Here is an 18,210-nt window from a genome sequence, read left to right on the forward strand (position 1 = left end):
TGTTTCAGTATATTGCTTAGCAGTGCACTTCATGGTTTGAAAAATGTCAAGTTCCGAGTTCTGGGTATCTTTGCAATGTCATTTTGGGAAGCACAGCTTCCAATATTAATATTTCCTTTTAATCAGCAGCCTGTTATCCCTACAGCACACAGCGGCTGAAATTTATGACAGCTTCCTCATTTGTTAGCAGAAATCATATGCATTGCGTGTGCCGATGCTCTTATCCATCATTTGTCACAAAGTGTCAGAGCAGAAAAATGTTTAGATTCGGGTCCCTGACACAGTTTTAATTATGAACATCCATTTTACGATGACAAATGCACAGATGTACTTCACATAGCAGATCAGCCTTATGTTTCTGGAAACATTGCTATGCTGCTTTTTCTGGGGGGGAAATGTGTATAGATAGAATATTTATAATTGACTGAAGTGTTGCTTGATTTCTCACTTCAGCCATAGTGTGCGTGTAACATGATAGTAATAAAAAAAAAAAAATATATATATATATATATATATATTTACAAATAATATATTATAAATAATTTTGGCTGCCTGTGTCAGGAATTAGCTGTCATAAATTTCGTGTCGCATATGAAACATTGGTTACGTTAAGGAAAATTTTAGGCTGTTTTCTAGTGAGATAGTGATAATTGCATTGTCTGACACAGATTAAAGAAATTCTGCCAGTTACAGGTCAGGCCAGAGTTTTTCTGGGAAGAAGAATGTAATGAATATTTAACAAACCACACACAATCATTTCACCAAGCGGAACACGCAGGAATGATGGTAATACATAGCTGTTTTTTTATAAAGGGTAGAGAGCTTTCCTGCAAACCATGCCAAGCTGATGAAACGCCATTTTAAGCTGTCATTGTACAAAATACAATGTTTCCTTTGCAAAATGTAAACTTTAATGAAAAGCTATGTGGCTTTTAGAGCAGTAAACAGCGCCATTAGAGACCTTGTGACTAAATTATGAAAGACCGTAAAACATATTTTTTCACCTCCGTGGAAGCTTGTGTTATGAAGCTGCATCCATCTATCTATTCGCATGGCCTGGTTTTAATGGCATCGCTGATTTAGAAAGGGCATTAGAGTAATGATTTGAAATGTTTTTCATAGCAGCTATTAACCTGGACAACAAACAGCAGTAGCACACAAATTAATGTAAATGTGATGCGTGGTTGTAGTTCATCTTGATCAGTTTCTAGGGTAACCAACTAAAGTTGTGTGGTTTTTTTTTTTTTTGTCATTGCTGTATTTTTTATTTTTTTTTTCCCTCATGTGCACCCTTTCTTTTGATACATATTGGGGGTTATTTACAAAAGGTAAATCGACTTAGCACTGAAAGTGCACTTGGAAGCGCAGTTGCTGTAAATCTAAGGGGTAGAGCTAAAATGAGTGGAAGCTCTGCTGATTTTATCATCCAATCACGTGCAAGCTAAAATGCGGTTGTTTTTTTTTTTTTTTTAATCTTTCTTGCATGTCCCCCTCTGATCTACAGCGACTGCACTTGTAGTACAAAGTTTATTTTCCTTTAGTAAATAACTCCCATGGTGTTTAGAGGCTCCAGAAGCAAAAAATAATGTACTTCTTTTTTTTTTTTTTTTTTTTACCTGCAAAAAAAGAGAATTTTTTTTTTTTTTGTTAAAAGGTGAACTTATCCCTTTTAAGGCTTTTTGTGCAGCTGCAATCATTCCCACAAAAGCTACCAGCTGGCTGTCCGACAAGTGTTATATACCAAAAGGATACGACATGCAGCAGCTCGGCAAAGCACTTTTAATGTTTGTATAAAAATGATCCTGCGTATTGTAAGCTCTGGGGTCTTGTCATACCAGCTGTAAACGCATCTCTTCATTTGTTCATCGAAGGATTATGAAGCACACTCTCATAGCTTACACAAAGATGGTGGTGAAGGAAAAAAAACAACAAATCATTTTTGGTTTTTGATGAAGGGGAAAAGGTTAGAATTTCTGCCTGGTGTGAGTCTGTGTGCCCATTGAGGAGATTTTTATACTATGAGTTTTAAATGCTATCTTTTTCTCCAAGGAGTAAATTTATTTTGCTCATTCAGATGGACACCCTCCACCAGGCCAGGAAATAAGGGGACGTCTAACTAATGGGGTAACAGACTGCTGTAAAATCCTGACCAATTACTAAACCTTCCTCACTCTACCAGATATTTAGATTTCATCACTGCCTATGGCAGTGATGGCGAACCTCTGCACCCCAGATGTTTTGGAACTACAAGGAAACATTTAAAATGGCGTTTCATCAGCTTGGCATGGTTTGCAGGAAAGCTCTCCACCCTTTATAAAAAACAGCTATGTATTACCATCATTCCTGCGTGTTCCGCTTGGTGAAATGATTGTGTGTGGTTTGTTAAATATTCATTACATTCTTCTTCCCAGAAAAACTCTGGCCTGACCTGTAACTGGCAGAATTTCATTAATCTGTGTCAGACAATGCAATTATCACTATCTCACTAGACGACAGCCTAAAATTTTCTAGTTCATGATGCTGTGCAATGAGCATCATGGGAAATGGAGTTCCAAAGCATCTGGAGTGCCAAGGTTCGCCATGACTGGCCTATGACATCATTGGGGTTATTCGCCCTCACGTCCTGTTCTGGCAGACTCCTATCAAATAGACAGGAGGGGAGGAGACTTTTATTCCTTTCCTTTTGCTTCCTTTTTCAGCAGAAATTAAGTAAAATCACTGATATGAGGACATAGATCGCATTAGAAAGTTGGCAGTTGTGTCCAAAACTAAAGAAAATGATTGGGCTGGCGTTGGGCTTCAGGACAAAGGTTCCTTTAAGTGACAGTGCAGAAAGTGCCTGTTTGAGTTCTGCCTTAGCAGTCCCTTGTTAATTCTTTGTCTTAATGTAACTGATCTTCACTTACAGATTTTACCCATTAACCACCCAGTAAAATCTAAATTAAAAGAATCCCATTACAAGAAATTAAACTACACAGCATATAAGTAGATGCTTCATTCCAAGGATATCATTTTGAGATGAGTCTTCAGCTGTAATTGCTATGCTTTTTGTGGTTTAGACAGCTTTTCAATTAACTATAAATGTAGAAAAAGCACTTTTCATCCTTCAGTATAGTGATATACTAGTTAATCACATTTCTGATTAAATAATCGCTAAGTTTAAATGTGATCAAATATGTCACAGAATTAAGGTTTAGTAGCTGCTGGATTGTTAAGTGTAAACCTCTTTGCTGTATGCTTTTCTTTATTCAGCTGAATGCTGACCTCCTAACAATTGCTAGATGGAGGCTCAGGCAATTTCTTTTTACCTTGTTAAATGCATACATCTGCAAGATATGCACATTCTAAGGTACAGGGAGAAAAAAACACTTTCTCGGGTAATACATTCTCGCTTTTGATGCTTGTATTGTGCTGTATGTGTTTGTGTGTAAAGGCCACTTTCTGGAACGCTTAGTACTTGGCGAGCTTGTCATTTTTATCAGGGATATCCGTTACAGAATGTCCTAAACAGAAAAAGTATACTCCTGAGTATTTCCACGCTCTAATGAAATGATTTTTTTCAAACTGTGTGCAGTGCTGTATTGCATGGCAGTGTTTCCTAACTTTATTATATTGTTGTATACAACAAGCCCTTACCAAATTACCCCTGTTGTGTGACTATCTCAGGCACCATCTAAAGTGTGCTGTATCCTAGAAACGTATAGTAATGCTTTCCCGAATGCCGTATGATTTTAAAAATAGAATAAGCACACTTGTTGGTTTTGTAGGAGGCTCCGTTCACAAAATAGTTTACGTAGTTAAATGTACCATGGGGTATCCACTGAATGTGTTAGAATTACTTCTTAGAATATGTGCAAAGTATTTGAAGTAAGACCCACTGCTCCACATTATGGTACATATAAAACTTCTAAATCCTACATCATAAGCTGGTGGATAAGAGATTTGTTTGTATTTGCACTAGGGCTGAAACAACTAAACAATTAATGGATTACTATTTTCATAATCGATTAATCGGCCAGTAACATAATGGGGTTAAAAAAAAATAAAAAATAAAATGAGCCCTTTGTAGTACAAAAAAGAGCAAATCTCTACTGTAAATACCACTTTCACAGTTCTACAGTAAAAAAAAGAACCCCTTACAGCAGTGATTATCTGCTTTTTTGTACTATAAAGGTCTAATTTTAGTTTAACCCTATTATGTTACGAAGCGCCTTGGACCTGTGTTTTTTGGTGCTTTTTGCAGAAACGCACTACAGTTCATTTACATGGTTTCCTATGGGACACATTCACATCTTCTTTTTTTTTTTTTTTTTTTTTTTTCAGCCGCTGCATATTTGTGGACTTTTGAGTTAAATATACTTCAATGGATAAGCTGCAGAAAAGCATGTAATGCGTTTTTACAGCTATTTTTTTTTTTTTTAAATATGCCCAATGGCAAATTGGCCAAAAAAATCACGTGCGCAAAAGCACTGTAGAAACAGATCAAAAGCAAACTGCATAGGTGTGTACCGAGCCTTATGCTGGCCACACTGATCCATTTTCAGAAGCAAAATCCTTGTACATTTCGCTGAATGAAAGAATGTTTGAAATTTTCACTTGTTTTTAACATTGTTTTTAAAATTGATGTAATTTCTGAACGAAAACCACATACGCTGTCTGAAAATTCCTTTGACCAAGAAGCTTTCTATTTCTAAATTTTCCCGTCACTGTGGTTGAAAATGAACGTCGAGTTAACCCCACTAACGATTAGAAAATTGAACGAACGTTCTTAAAATTACAATTTTTTTTTTGAAGGAAGACATTGTTTTTTTTTAAATAAAAAAAATTAGATTTCTGAGTCTATTTACTAGATTCACCCTTTAATATACTGTTAGAGGATATCTACTGTATATGCTATCTCTCCTCTAATGGAGATGGTATATACCGGGGATATGCAATTAGCGGACCTCCGGCTGTTGCAAAACTACAAGTCCCATCATGCCTCTGCCTCTGGGTGTCATGCTTGTGGCTGTCACCGTCTTGCTATGCCTCATGGGACTTGTAGTTCTGCAACAGCTGGAGGTCCGCTAATTGCATATCCCTGGTATATACAGTATATCTCCTCTAATAGTATATATGGTATGTCTTTTATTCTCAGAGTGGATTAGATATTTTGCTCCCTAACCATATAGTTGGTTATTTATATTTACCACTGCATATAGATATTTAAGAATAGATTGTGTTTTTTTTTTTTTTTTTTTAAACACCATACACCACACTTCTTTTATTTTTTTTTTAAGGTTATTAACCGATTAATCAAAACAATAATCGGCCAACTAATCGATTATGAATATAATCGTTAGTTGCAACCCTAATTTGCATACCAGCTGGGGTAGCTGAAAATATATGTGTTAAATAATATTGTTCTGAAAGATATTCATTTTTCTACATTGTTTTCTGGTTTGATTATTTTTTTCTTTTTCCACTCCATCAAGAAACCTGCAATTATAACACCCATTACTTTTCAGCAGTGCTTTCAACTACATAATGTTTTTCATTTTAACAAGCACAATCTAATAATAGAAAGCATGTAATGATATTTGTCGTAGAGCAGCTCTTCTCCATTTTATTAAAATATGCTCCCCTTTTTGTAGTAATCATTTTTTATTGAGGATAATTCAGTTTCCAAATGTAACAAAACATTTGTTTTGAATATTGTTGCCTTTTGGTGTGTACATGGTAAGAACACCACATGTAGTGCATTGGCAGCAGCCACCCTGGGATGTATTGATTGGTTTATGGGTTCAGAAGAACCAGGCTGAGTAGAGTTGTTGTATGCAGAAGCGAGGGAGGCTTTGATGTCCTCTAGCAGTTCATGCAGAATACACTAGAGAATCATTGGAAATCATTTTTGGTGATGTAGCAAGTCGTTTTAATTGAATCATTTTATTATTTGTAGCCTGCCCTTTTAAATAAGTCAGTCAATCTTAAATATCCTTTGAGATGTGAATCTTTATTACCAATAACCTTGTTTTGTAAATACATGTTTTCCAGCCATTCCTTTGTCCCATCGTATTTGCGCAGTGGTCTTACAAGTGCGATTTTTTTTTTTTTAGATTTTTTTGGAAAAAATAGACTTTTTTTATTAAAAAATAAGAAAACAGTAAAATCAGCCCAATTTTTTTTATATTGTAAAAGATAATGTTACGCCAAGTAAACTGATACCCAAAATGTAATAGAAGAAAAAGCATGACATCTTTAATGTAAATCTTAAATGCAATAAAAATAAAAAAAAGTATTTTCTGAGGAAAGGACCCGATCGTCTCCGCTGCTACCAACGGCTCTGGTAAGCGGTGGAAACACCGGGGAGCGACGGGAAGGGGGCCTTCTCCTGCCCCTGATAAGTGATGTTGCTGTTAATCCGCTGCAGAGACCACTTTTATCTGAAAGTGGACCGCCCGCTGTTTAACCTCCCTGGCAGTATGATTCGTTCTGGTTTTTGGTGCTGAAAGCGGTACAATTATTTTGCATGGAAATTTGGCGTTTTATATTGTAGTCCTGTAATTCTTAGGAATAACTCTTGCATCTATTCAGACCAGAGTCTAGCAGACATCCCGGGTATGATAAAGTTTTTATAATATAATAAATAATAATAAAACTTATTCAATCCAAATTCCAACCATAAAAAACAGTATTTATAATATAAAAGTGCATGCAGGGCACTGCACAGACCACTAGGGACAAAGGGAGTGTGTATTTTTTTTATACGATACTGTAATCTGTAAGATTACAGTACTGTGTGTTTTTTGTGTACTTTTGCTTTTTTGAATTTGGTGCCGATCTCCGCTCCCGTGCACCGTAACATCGCAGGAAACGGAGCTCGGCGGCATTCGGGCACTGTGAATCGAGCAGAGGACAGTTCACTCACACAGCACGAAGGACATCGCTGGATCCAGCGGACAAGGTAAGTAACTTCTTCGTGTCCTCCCTGTATCCAGCGATGCGATCCCGAGTCTGGCTCGGGGTTAACCGATAGGGAGGTTAAAAAGATACTGGGGTGATGGCAGCTATCTGCTGCTATCACCCTGGTATTTAACGTCAAGCAGCCACCGTATAATGACGGCAAGTGGTCTGCAAGTGGTTAATGGTGCAGTAATGTATACAGTGCCTTGAAAAAGTATTCATAGCCTTTGAAATTTTCCATATTTTGTCAGGTTACAGCCAAAAACAAATGTATTTTATTGAGTTTTTTGTGATGGACCAGCACAAAGTGGCCCATAATTGTGAAGTGGAAGGAAAATGATAAATGATTTTCAAAATTTTTTACAAATAGAAATGTGAGAAGTGTGGTGTGCATTTGTATTCAGCCCCCGAGTCAATACTTTGTAGAACCACCTTTCACTGCAATTACAGCTGCAAGTCTTTTGGGGATGTCTCTACCAGCTTTGCACATCTAGAGTGAAATGTTTGCCCATTCTTCCTTGCAAAATAGCTCAAGCTCTGTCAGATTAGATGGAAAGCATCTGTGAACAGCAACGGCTTCTTGCAAACTGCAAATGGGACTTCTTATGGCTTTCTTTTAACAATTACTTTCTTCTTGCCACTATTCCATAAAGGCCAGATTTGTGGAGTCCGCAACTAATAGTTGTCCTGTGGACAGATTCTCCCACCTGAGCTGTGGATCTCTTCAGCTTCTCCAGAATTACCATGGGCCTATTTGCTGCTTCTCTGATTAATGCTCTCCTTGCCTGGCCTGTCCGTTTAGGTGGATGGCCATGTATTAGTAGGTTTGCAGTTGTGCCATACTCTTTCCATTTTTGGATGATGGATTAAACAGTGATCTATGAGATGTTCAACGCTTGGTATATTCTTTTAAAACCTAATCCTGCTTTAACTTCTCTACAACCTTATCCCTGACCTGTCTGGTGTGTTCCTTGGCCTTCACGATGCTGTTTGTTCCCTAAGATTCTCTAACAAACCTCCAGAGGGCTTCACAGAACAGCTGAATTTATACTGAGATTAAACTACACATCGATGGACTCTATTTACTAGTTGGGTGACTTCTGAGGGAAATTGGTTCCACTAATTTTAGTTAGGGGTATCAGAGTAAGAGGGGGCTGAATACAAATGTACGCCACACTTTTCAAATATTTATTTGTACAACATTGTATCCCTCCACTTCACAATTATGTGCCACTTTGTGTTGATCTATCACAAAAAATCCCAATTAAAATACATTTCCGCTTTTGGTTGTTACATGACAAACTTTGGAACATTTCAAGGGGCATGAATACTTTTTCAAGGCACTTTATTACCTTAAGGCAGCTCATTCATGTTGAGTGACTTGCAGGCATACCCTGTTGTGCCCAGAGTTGCACCAGACCCTTTTTTCAGCAGCTTAACAAATGATAGTGTGTTGCTGTACACTGGTGCACTGCAGGTACAATACCGAACAATGTGTACATGGTATGGTTGGAGAAACCAATTTGCTTTTTAATCTTTGATTATTTGGGTTACCATAAACTAAAACTGTTTCCATTTTCAGATCCAAGATTATGCTACAGCATAATCCTGGATCAACATCATGGTGTTTATGAATGAAAGGCTAAATTCTTTCAAAACTAGTATTCCAGTTTTTTTGGTTACATCCAGTGAATTAAAAGAATCAGTCATCAATTTGCTGCTCAAGTGTCAAAATCAATTTTTTTCAGGAGTCTCACTACTACTACTACTAAATGAAACTGTGAAAAATATTGTGTATCAACTATACAAAAATTATATGCAATAAAATCCACTATGAGTCATGATAAGTCTTAAAGGGCCCTGGCATCCCATGTCAATGGAACAACATTTCTGGGACATCTTTAGGGCAAATAACACCAATGGAGACATGTTGAAAGAGTAAATCTTGTCAAGAGACTGCCACCAATTGCATGAAGGCTTACCAGAGATGGTGGATTTAAAGGGGCATATACCTCTTGAGTCAACCAGGCTTGTAGTTATAAACACTATGCAATATCGAACCGTCAACCATCCAAATAACTACGATCACAATAGGGACTCTCAGCAGAATGTTCTTATAAGCAGGCATATATAGTTCAGATGGAGAGGAGGATGGCCAGAGGAGTTTAACATACCCACACATTGAAGCCAAGAAACAAAGTTCCATATAGTGTGATATCATTTTGAGGATGTTTTGATAAAAGAAATATACAAATTTAACACTCACATTTCACAAGAAGTCAAAGGCTTAATGGACATTAAAAGGCACAGTAATGATGGCAGCACTGCACCTTTTTATGTCCATTAAGCCTTTGACTACATCTGAAACTGCTTCTAAAGATGTCCTAGAAATGTTGTTGCATTGACATTGGATGCCAGCCCCCCCCCCTTTTTTTTATCAAAAGTTTTTATTAATCCCCAATGGGAGATGAGATGAGGTTTAGTACAATTATAAACATAAAAAAGGAATACAACAGAACAAATGATGTACATCGATGGATATTACAACAAAGTGTAAGACATAGTAGCCAAAATGTTATTTACATGTGCTTCTTAATACATAGCATCGATCATACATTCTCTGTGTAAAATGAGGTAGCGTTATTTTCAAGGGAGATGTCATAGTCCTATCCTATACCAACCATATTAACAAAAATAGAATTGAGGGGGTTCCCTAGAGGGGTGAAGGGATTGGGGGGGAGAAAACGGAAACCCTGCAAAATCTGCGACTAGGTGGGATCCTTTTGCAGCGTGAAGAGGCTTTTGCCATGCCCCTTTAAGACTTGTCACAACTCACGTGGTGGATTTTATTACATATCATTTTAGTATTGTTGATACACCATATTATTTTTCACAGTTAAAATATTTAAGCACTCCATTTTTTTCCTTTTATTTTTGTGCTGTTTGTCTTCAGCTGTGCTGTCTGCTTTAACTTTATTGCATAAGACAGCGTGGTTTATGTTTTTGCTGTATGTTTGTAGTGTGTGACTCCGCCTGTCACACCAGGCCACATGAAATGGAAGTGGGAAACTCCTATCTGGCTTTGGTCCCATCCAATCCATTAGAGCAGAGTGACATTATAAAATTTCTTTCTAGTAGCAATAGAGCAGAATGAAACCTTTTTGGTAGAGAGACCTCTCCATGAGACCGTTGGTGGAGAGACTTAACAATTAAAGTTCCCAAGAAATGTAAGGTGCTAGAGTATGGTTCAAATTGCTAGGAAAGGCCAGAATCCTAAATTTAGTTATACATAGTGTTTCTCTTTAAAGAGATGGCACGCTATATGACTAGGCTATTTCCCTGAAATTTGCTCTCCCACACTGGGTTTAAGGAACCCTCAGGAAACTTTTCCAAGTGAACATTGAAGATTGCAATTGCTGGCTTGTCTTGCTACAAATGCATGTTGATTGACTGACTATCATGCTTACCCTTTTGCAAGTTGGTAACCCTGAAGAGTATATATTTAAGGGCAATGGCTGTCTCCATTCTTAGCCCTTGTATACACGGTCGGAGATTCCGTCGGAATGTGCCCGATCGGATCGTTTTTGTCGGTAATTCCGACTGTGTGTGGTCTGCATCGGACTGTTTCCGTCGGAATATCCGTCGGACCAACTTTTCCAACTTGCCGGAAATATTTTCTGACAAAATGCTCACTTAGCTGGTGGCGCCCTTTTTCTGTTTGTTTCCCATCTTGGCTCTAAACCAACCTTGAATAACCAATCTTTTCAGAGGGGCAGCAGAGTTTGCCAACCATGTTAGTGAGCCCTTTGAGCTGCAAAGACTGGCAGCTAGAACCATGTGGAAAGTTCATCTTTATTGCAAAACAAATCTGTAAGACAGAGGAGCCATGTTAAGAGGTTGATTACAGTGTGGGCTTGGCCTACATCAGCCTTTTTCATCCTGGGGTGCCTTTAAGTGGTGCATTGGCAAAATGCCTGCAAATAGCCTAAAAATGATATACAAGCCTGCCTTTAAGTTACTCAAAGCCACAGGTTTTTATTGTGCACCATTACAACCGCCTAGCTGCCATCATCCTAACAACCAGTGACATAATCGGTTAATAAGGAGGGAGCCTGCACAGCATTCTTGTTTGCCCCTCCTCTGTCCCACTCCATCAGCACCAGAGTCACATTAGCTGAGTGATGAAGACGAGCTGAAGGGGATGAGAAATGTTGTAATCCTAGTCAGTACCAGTGTGCAAAGGTGTATTTAATTTAGAAGAATAAATAGCCTCTGATGTTGGATGTGTGTGGATGCTGCTGCATAATGTAAATCCATTAGTTTCGTTTTTTACATTTTAGGCCTCATGCACACTGGACATTATTACTGCTGCTGTATTTGGCTTCAGGTGTTTTTCTGCAGCCAGTAAACTCCCCAGCATGTTATCCTATGAGGCCATGCACACATAGGCTTTTTTATCAACGGTTTTTGGCAGGTGTGTTTTCTGGTTGCAAAAAAAACCCTCCAGAACTAGTGGGTTTGAAGAGGAGTTTTTCAGCTATGAAAACACTTTAACCCTGAAAGCTGAAACATGCAGCTATTCCAAGTTTATGAACAATTTAAAATCCTAAGCTTTTGTGGGAGTATAAAAGTGAAAAAACACTACTGCAAAAACTATGAAAAACGCATTCTACAGGTACAACTAATGCTACTGCCTTTTTTATAACGTCCAGTATGAGGTCATTGGCATACAAACGGGGGGGGGGGGGGCTGTTGTACTGCATGCATGCCCCAGTAAGGTAGGAAGGGGCAGTGTGCAGGGGTCCCAAGCTGGGAAGGGGGGCAGCAATGTGTAGGGGTCCTGAGCTGAGGGGGGGGGGGCAGTGTGTAATGTGCAGGGGTCCAAAGCTGAGCTGGGGGGCAGTGTAATGTGCAGGGGTCCAGAGCTGTGGGGGGGGGACTGTGTAATGTAAAGGGTTCCAGAGGAGCAGTTGGGGAGAGGAGGTACACAGTAGTAACAGAGATATTGGGGGGTGCAGAGGTATGCAAGGAGCACAGTGGGCTGTTTTTACATTTTAAAGTGGGGGGGGGGGGGGCTGCTAGATATAGTATACACCCTGGGTACCAAATGCTTTTAGGCACGCGCCTGCATGGGGCCTTAGAATGGGATTCTTCGAGATGTGCAGAATGCGCCTTGACTAAAAATAGGTTGAGAAACGCTGGCCTAGGTTCAAACTATGCTGGTATTTTCCAGGGGCCGCATTTATTTGGGCAGAGCAGCCCATTTAGTTGAATAGGCTGCTGTACGTATGAAAAACGCAGGTCCCTACACAATTTCCAAAAAAACTGTCACCCCCTTGGCTATGAAGTGTCAGTGTGTGAGTCACGGGTTAAGCAACACAAAATTTGTTTACATATGTTCTTGAACATTGTCTGACTTTAAACATATGTTGTATATATTTACCTTTTGTATTTTCCCAGAATGTATGCTACTGGAAATATTATTTGTCTACATTTAATCAAGTGAATGTGGCTAATATAATGTAGCCGTAGACGTTCCTTGTGTCTGCATAATTTATCACAGCTTGGCAGTGCAGGAATGCTCCTGTTTAGTCACAGGTGATTTCATTTGATGGAGTCGCTGATCCACCTGCATCTCAGCATGCATAGCCATTAACCCTGGCCTAGGAGTGGTCCAGTGAGCAGCTCGGAGAACTCTTGCTTGATGAGCTATGGCTTTCTTAGTATTTGGCATGGCACAGAAAAGCCCCCAGCTGACACCATGACAGAACTGATGTTGTATTTGGGCACATTGTTGACTTTGCTGATATGAGCCATTGCCCATTAATAAACATGAATAGGCTATTCCCATTTGTAATGATTTAAAAAGCTTTCCGATTGAGGTATATAAAGGAGTTAAATTACCGTGAATGTTGTGTCTAGGGTAGTTTTATATATATATATATATATTTTTTTTATTTTTTTTTATACAGAAGCAAAAAATATACATATTGTTTAGATGTATTCTAAATCTACTGCCGAGAAATATAAAGGGTGAATTGAATAACAATTCATCATTCATATAGGACATGCAGTGCAGCTTCTGGATCACTGACTTTGTTAATGTCAGAGCACTTGACATACAGAATTCAAGCTGCTGCTACATTCCCAAATACACTGTTTAATAATAGCAGCACCATTCTACTAAATGTTGTTTTCTCTGTGTAATTGTATTGCAGAAAACCAAATGTCATTATCCCATTCATTTGTTTTGTCACAGGTCAGGCGAACACATTCATGAAAGGTACACTTAATGGCCTTTAATGATAATGCAAAGAACATTATTGTACAGTTACAGCATCCAAGCAAATTTGAACTTTCTTTCATTTAGTGTAGTCACAGCTCTGCAAAATTATATATCATTAGTTACTTTGCAATGTCCTTTGTTTTTTTATTTTTTTTTAATTATTCAATAAACCCTTTAGTGTGTACACATGGGGAAATAGCTAGTGTAAAAATACTCTCTCAGAATGCTGTAGGAATTATTACTTTGGGTCAGTCTGCAAGAACTTTCTGCATATTAACTAACCTTCACTAGAGGGAATTAAGTGCTCTGTGCACTAATGTGTATAGTAAGTGATGCTGCCCTGTTGTTGAACTAAAGTGTAAATTGTAAAACCAATGCGTCACAAAATAATGAATGTACTAAAAATGAAAACGCAATAATAAAGTAATAATAAATAATAAATAATTAATAATAAATAATAAAGTGTAAAGTGTAAAACCAATGCGTCACAAAATAATAAATGTACTAAAAATGAAACTGCAATAATAAAGGTGAGCACAAGGTGGCAGTGTACACAAAACGAGCAAAGAAACTCCTCAACAGATTCCTTACAATCAAGCACATAACAAATGATTTGCACAATAAATCGGATGACATGTGTAACAAACGTAGGTGATTAGTCAATCGGTGCTCATTAAGCTGATCCACATTCACCGAACAGCGAAGTGAAGGTGTAACAAGTGACTGGTGGCTTTAAAAAAAAAAAAATCTTGATTTCCTTTAAGGGTCCTCCTCTTGTTGTCCCTAGAATCAATGCTGGGTGGTGGACAGTGATTCCTCTATAATGTGATATCACCCGTGGGGGGGGGGGGGGGGGGTGTAGAGGGAAGAAGGGGAATGGCCATAAAGTGTAGTATGTAATAAAATATTTGATGAAAACAAACACTAAAGCTGGCCATACACCTATAGATTATCTGCAGATTTTCTATGGTTAGATGGAAAAAGTGGGAGATTCCTCCATCCACACAGTTTAGCGAACATGGAGAAATCTGTTGCACTTTTTCCATCTAACCATAGAAAATCTGCAGATAATCCTATAGGTTTATGGCCAGCTTTAAACACTCGCATTTAGCAAGATGGAACGCAATGCATCATCCACGAGTGCCAAGCTCATTCCCACATTGCTTCCGGTGTGCCTGTAAGACAATCTCGACATGTATCATCTAAGGCTGCACCGATACTAGTATCGGTATCAGTGCCGATACCGAGTACTTGCACAAGTATCGTTACTCGTGCAAATGCACCCACACCCGATACTTTCAGGCTTTGAGCTGTCAGTGGGTCTCCCCAGTGTTAAAGAAGTCCGATAATTGGAGCTGTCAAGAAAAAAAAAAAAGAAGCAGCTGGAAATGTTTAACAACAACATTGCTCAACCGCTAAAAAAACACTAAAATAAAAAGAAACATGTTTCTTTTTGTATATTTCTGCTTCTTCATCTGCAGATCAAAGGGATGAACAAATGTTCCTCTGTTTAACCCCTTAATAACCCTTAATTTACTCTAATCAGCCATAATTAACTCCATTGCTGACAGCTGAAGTTCAAACAAAACAGTAAAAAAAATGGTATCGGTGCATCCCGAGTATCATGAGTCACGTGACGATGCGTGTCCAGATTGTGTTATTCCATGCGATGACTCAGAGGTGTCATTGCATGGAATGAAGAGACGCCTGTTTACATTTATCAGTTTGCACGGGTAAGACTGTAGGACTACACTCCACACCTTCACCACACTGATCAATGTATGTCAATCAGCTTCATGAGCACCGATTGATTAATCACTGTTTTGTTATACATGTCATCTGGTTTGTTGTGCAAAGCACTTATTTGCTTGATCGTAAGGAATCTGTTATTTGATGAGTTTATTTGCATGTTTGGTTTACACTGTCACCTTGTGCACACCTTCTATTGCGTTTTTTTTTTTTTTTTTTAGTAAGTTTATCATTTTGGGACAGATTGGTTACGCTTTAGTTCAACAGCGCAGCATCACTTACACTATACACATACACTTATTGGTCACGGATTCATTTATTGGTGTTTGCAGCAGTTATCCTATACATAGTTTTTTCCACTTTCAGTGATAGCACAGGAGTATTTCTCTACCAGTCTTGTATGCTATGTGCACGAATGATTCTTATTGGCAAGAATATACATTTTAGCATGTAGGTTTGTTTTACAATGCTATACTTAAAAGAGGAATAAAAGCATATGTGATGTAACATGGAGTTTTATGCACGCACACACGCACGTTTTTTGTGCTTATATACTCTTTTCTACGCAACAGCAAATTAAATAAGATAATGGTATGATCCCTGTTTGCTACTGTGGTTGGCTTTGTTGTGTTAATGTCTTGGGCAAGAATGAAAGCATTGGAACATGAATAATCTTTAAGAGGTGAGCGTGAATCATAAGGAGGTGCTAGTATGTGGACTTAAGTGCCCTCATTTAACTATCATTTATAACACAACTCCTTGTTTTCAGATCATAAAGCATTATTTTGGCTTATGTTGAATAGCCCTTCAGTAGTCCTTTTCAGAAAATAATTCACGCTTGGCCTTCCACTAGGTGTCACTGTATCTCTGCATGTTTTCTTATCTGCTCATGTTGCAAGATTAATCTTAATATACGATATTTAGGAAGCATTTATTTGTACTTTTAGTAATTTGCAGTCGTGTTTAAAAATGTTATCTTAAAAAATGATTTGGGGTATAGAATAGTACTATGCCTAATATGCAGCGGTTCTTGAAGCATAGTTGTTGGCGACAGGAAAAATGATGCAAAGGGATGGAACAGTCAGTTTTCATGACAATTGTGTTTTTCACTGATCATTTTGGTTTCCTGAGTGAAAGAAAAAAAAATGTAAAGCTTTGTTTAGATGTTGGATTACAATTTACTAGTAGCCATCAGATAGCACTTATGTCAATTGTGGAATTTTTCCTTTTTTTTTTTTTTCAGGCAGAGTATGTCCAGCTTGTTACTGAACTTCGCATGACAAGAGCCATTCAGCCACAAATCAATGGATTTTTACAGGGCTTTCATATGTTTATACCGCCGTCTCTAATACAGCTGTTTGATGAGTTTGAATTGGTGAGCTGAATTTTTCATTGTGTGTTTTTACTTGAAAATATTGACCAGTATTTTTGTAATGGCTTTTACAAGAAACTTTTAAAATGTTTACATTATTTTTCTGTGTTTTATAGAAGATACAATTTTTTTATTATTTGAACGTTAAACAAAAATGTTAGTGTATTTTCAATAAGCAAACCGTGAATTAACAGTTATTTAACGTGCGTGTGGGTATGGTCATACATATACGTGTGTGTGTGTGTGTGTGTGTGTATGTATGTATGTGTGTGTGTATATATATATATATATATATATATGTGTGTGTGTGTGTGTGTGTGTGTGTGTGTATATAATATATATATACTGTGAGGGGTTAGCTCGGCAGCGGGTGTGTGTGACCCCCTGGATGGGTTCACAACACAAAATCAGGCACAGCAGACAGCGGTGTAGGTGCAAAAAAACAAAAGATGCGGTTTATTTATGCTACATGCAGTGATACATATAACAGCCAAACAAAAATAAATCCTGGTCAGCTTGACCTCTAACTACACACTTAGATTCCCTGTCTAACAACTGAGAGCAGCCTTGTGCTGCCCCAGTCCCTGTCCCTGTTGTAGAGGTTTGCCACACAGGCGTTAACTCACCGCACAGAACAGGTGTCACACTCCCCAGTCTATACAACACAAAAACTGGTTCCAGGATGGAGCATCTCCCTAAGCATGCTGGGGTTTTTTTGTAGAGGTCTTAATGAGCCCACTTACTTCAGCTGGGTTCATTAACTCTTCCCCTCTAATTGTAAAGGTCTGCATAAAGCCTGAATCTAGGGCACACATATTTCCCATCCTGGATACAACCAGGTGACTTTACCTGCTTGCTGCCACAATATATATATATATATATATATATATATATATATATATATATATATATATATATATATATATTGTAAATTTCCATAAAAATTACTAGAATATTTACTTTTAAAGTCAAATTGTGGCTTACACTAACCTACTACTAAAATATGAATAAATGTATGTGCCCTAGAAGCCCTGCAGAGCTCTGCAAAGTGTACGACCGTACGTAAGAACATCTCTAAGTGCCTGCTTTCTATAGTGTCAACTCCGTCATAACTTTTAGTATTCATTTTTGGCATGGTCTTTCAGCACCCAAATAAAATGTGGTTTAGCTGCGTGTGATTGTTAATATATTTTTTATCCAATGCAGTAATTCCATTATTTCATCCTATTGATATTGGCTGAGAATGGATTGAGTTTAGCACATCATGTGGAGATGGCTTTGTTTCATTTTATTTAAGATCTTCCCAAATATTCTATTGGGGTATATATGCCATTTCCCATTAGCTTGCAGCCCTATGCATACCGATATCTATAAACAAGAACAACTTGGGGTTTTCCATAATTTTTTTGGCAGATACTAACTAGATGTATGTTCAAAAATGTTCATGTAAAGGTTAGCCAGTGAACACGGCTTGTAAACATATATCGGTAAATCCAAAGATACAAGCATGACCAGACTACTTTTACAGTGAAATTTAAGCTGATCATAGATGGGTATTTTTATACATTATTTTTTTTTATAGTCAGTAGGCTGAACAAAGAAAAAAAACATTCCTCAATCCACACAAATCGACTTCTGTCAAGCAGGGACAGCTATTCACTAATCAGAATTCATCCTGTCCTAGCTGAAACTTTCATTAAAGTGGTAGTAAAGTCACTGGACACTTCTATCTACAGGTAAGCTTATTCTACAGCTTACCTGTAGGTACAAGGAAGATCTCCTAAACGTGCACCATTTAAGAGATATTCAGTGTCTCTGCAGCCAGTGATGTCACCGGCATGGGTATGCCGTTCCTTCAGAG

General features: G+C 38.0%; 1 protein-coding gene across 2 annotated transcripts in view; it reads left to right on the forward strand.

Moving 5' to 3' along the window:
* HACE1 (HECT domain and ankyrin repeat containing E3 ubiquitin protein ligase 1) overlaps positions 1–18,210 on the forward strand; it is a 184,401-nt gene that overhangs the window by 124,043 nt on the left and 42,148 nt on the right. For both annotated transcript variants that reach the window (XM_077487188.1, XM_077487189.1), the window contains exon 20: positions 16,221–16,352. In XM_077487188.1, the coding sequence (XP_077343314.1) occupies positions 16,221–16,352 (132 nt within the window). The remainder of the gene's footprint in view (positions 1–16,220; positions 16,353–18,210) is intronic.

Source organism: Lithobates pipiens, unplaced genomic scaffold (assembly GCF_037356315.1).
Source record: "Lithobates pipiens isolate NorthernLeopardFrog02 unplaced genomic scaffold, aLitPip1_a1.2 Scaffold_18, whole genome shotgun sequence".
Taxonomy (NCBI): Eukaryota; Metazoa; Chordata; class Amphibia; order Anura; family Ranidae; genus Lithobates; species Lithobates pipiens.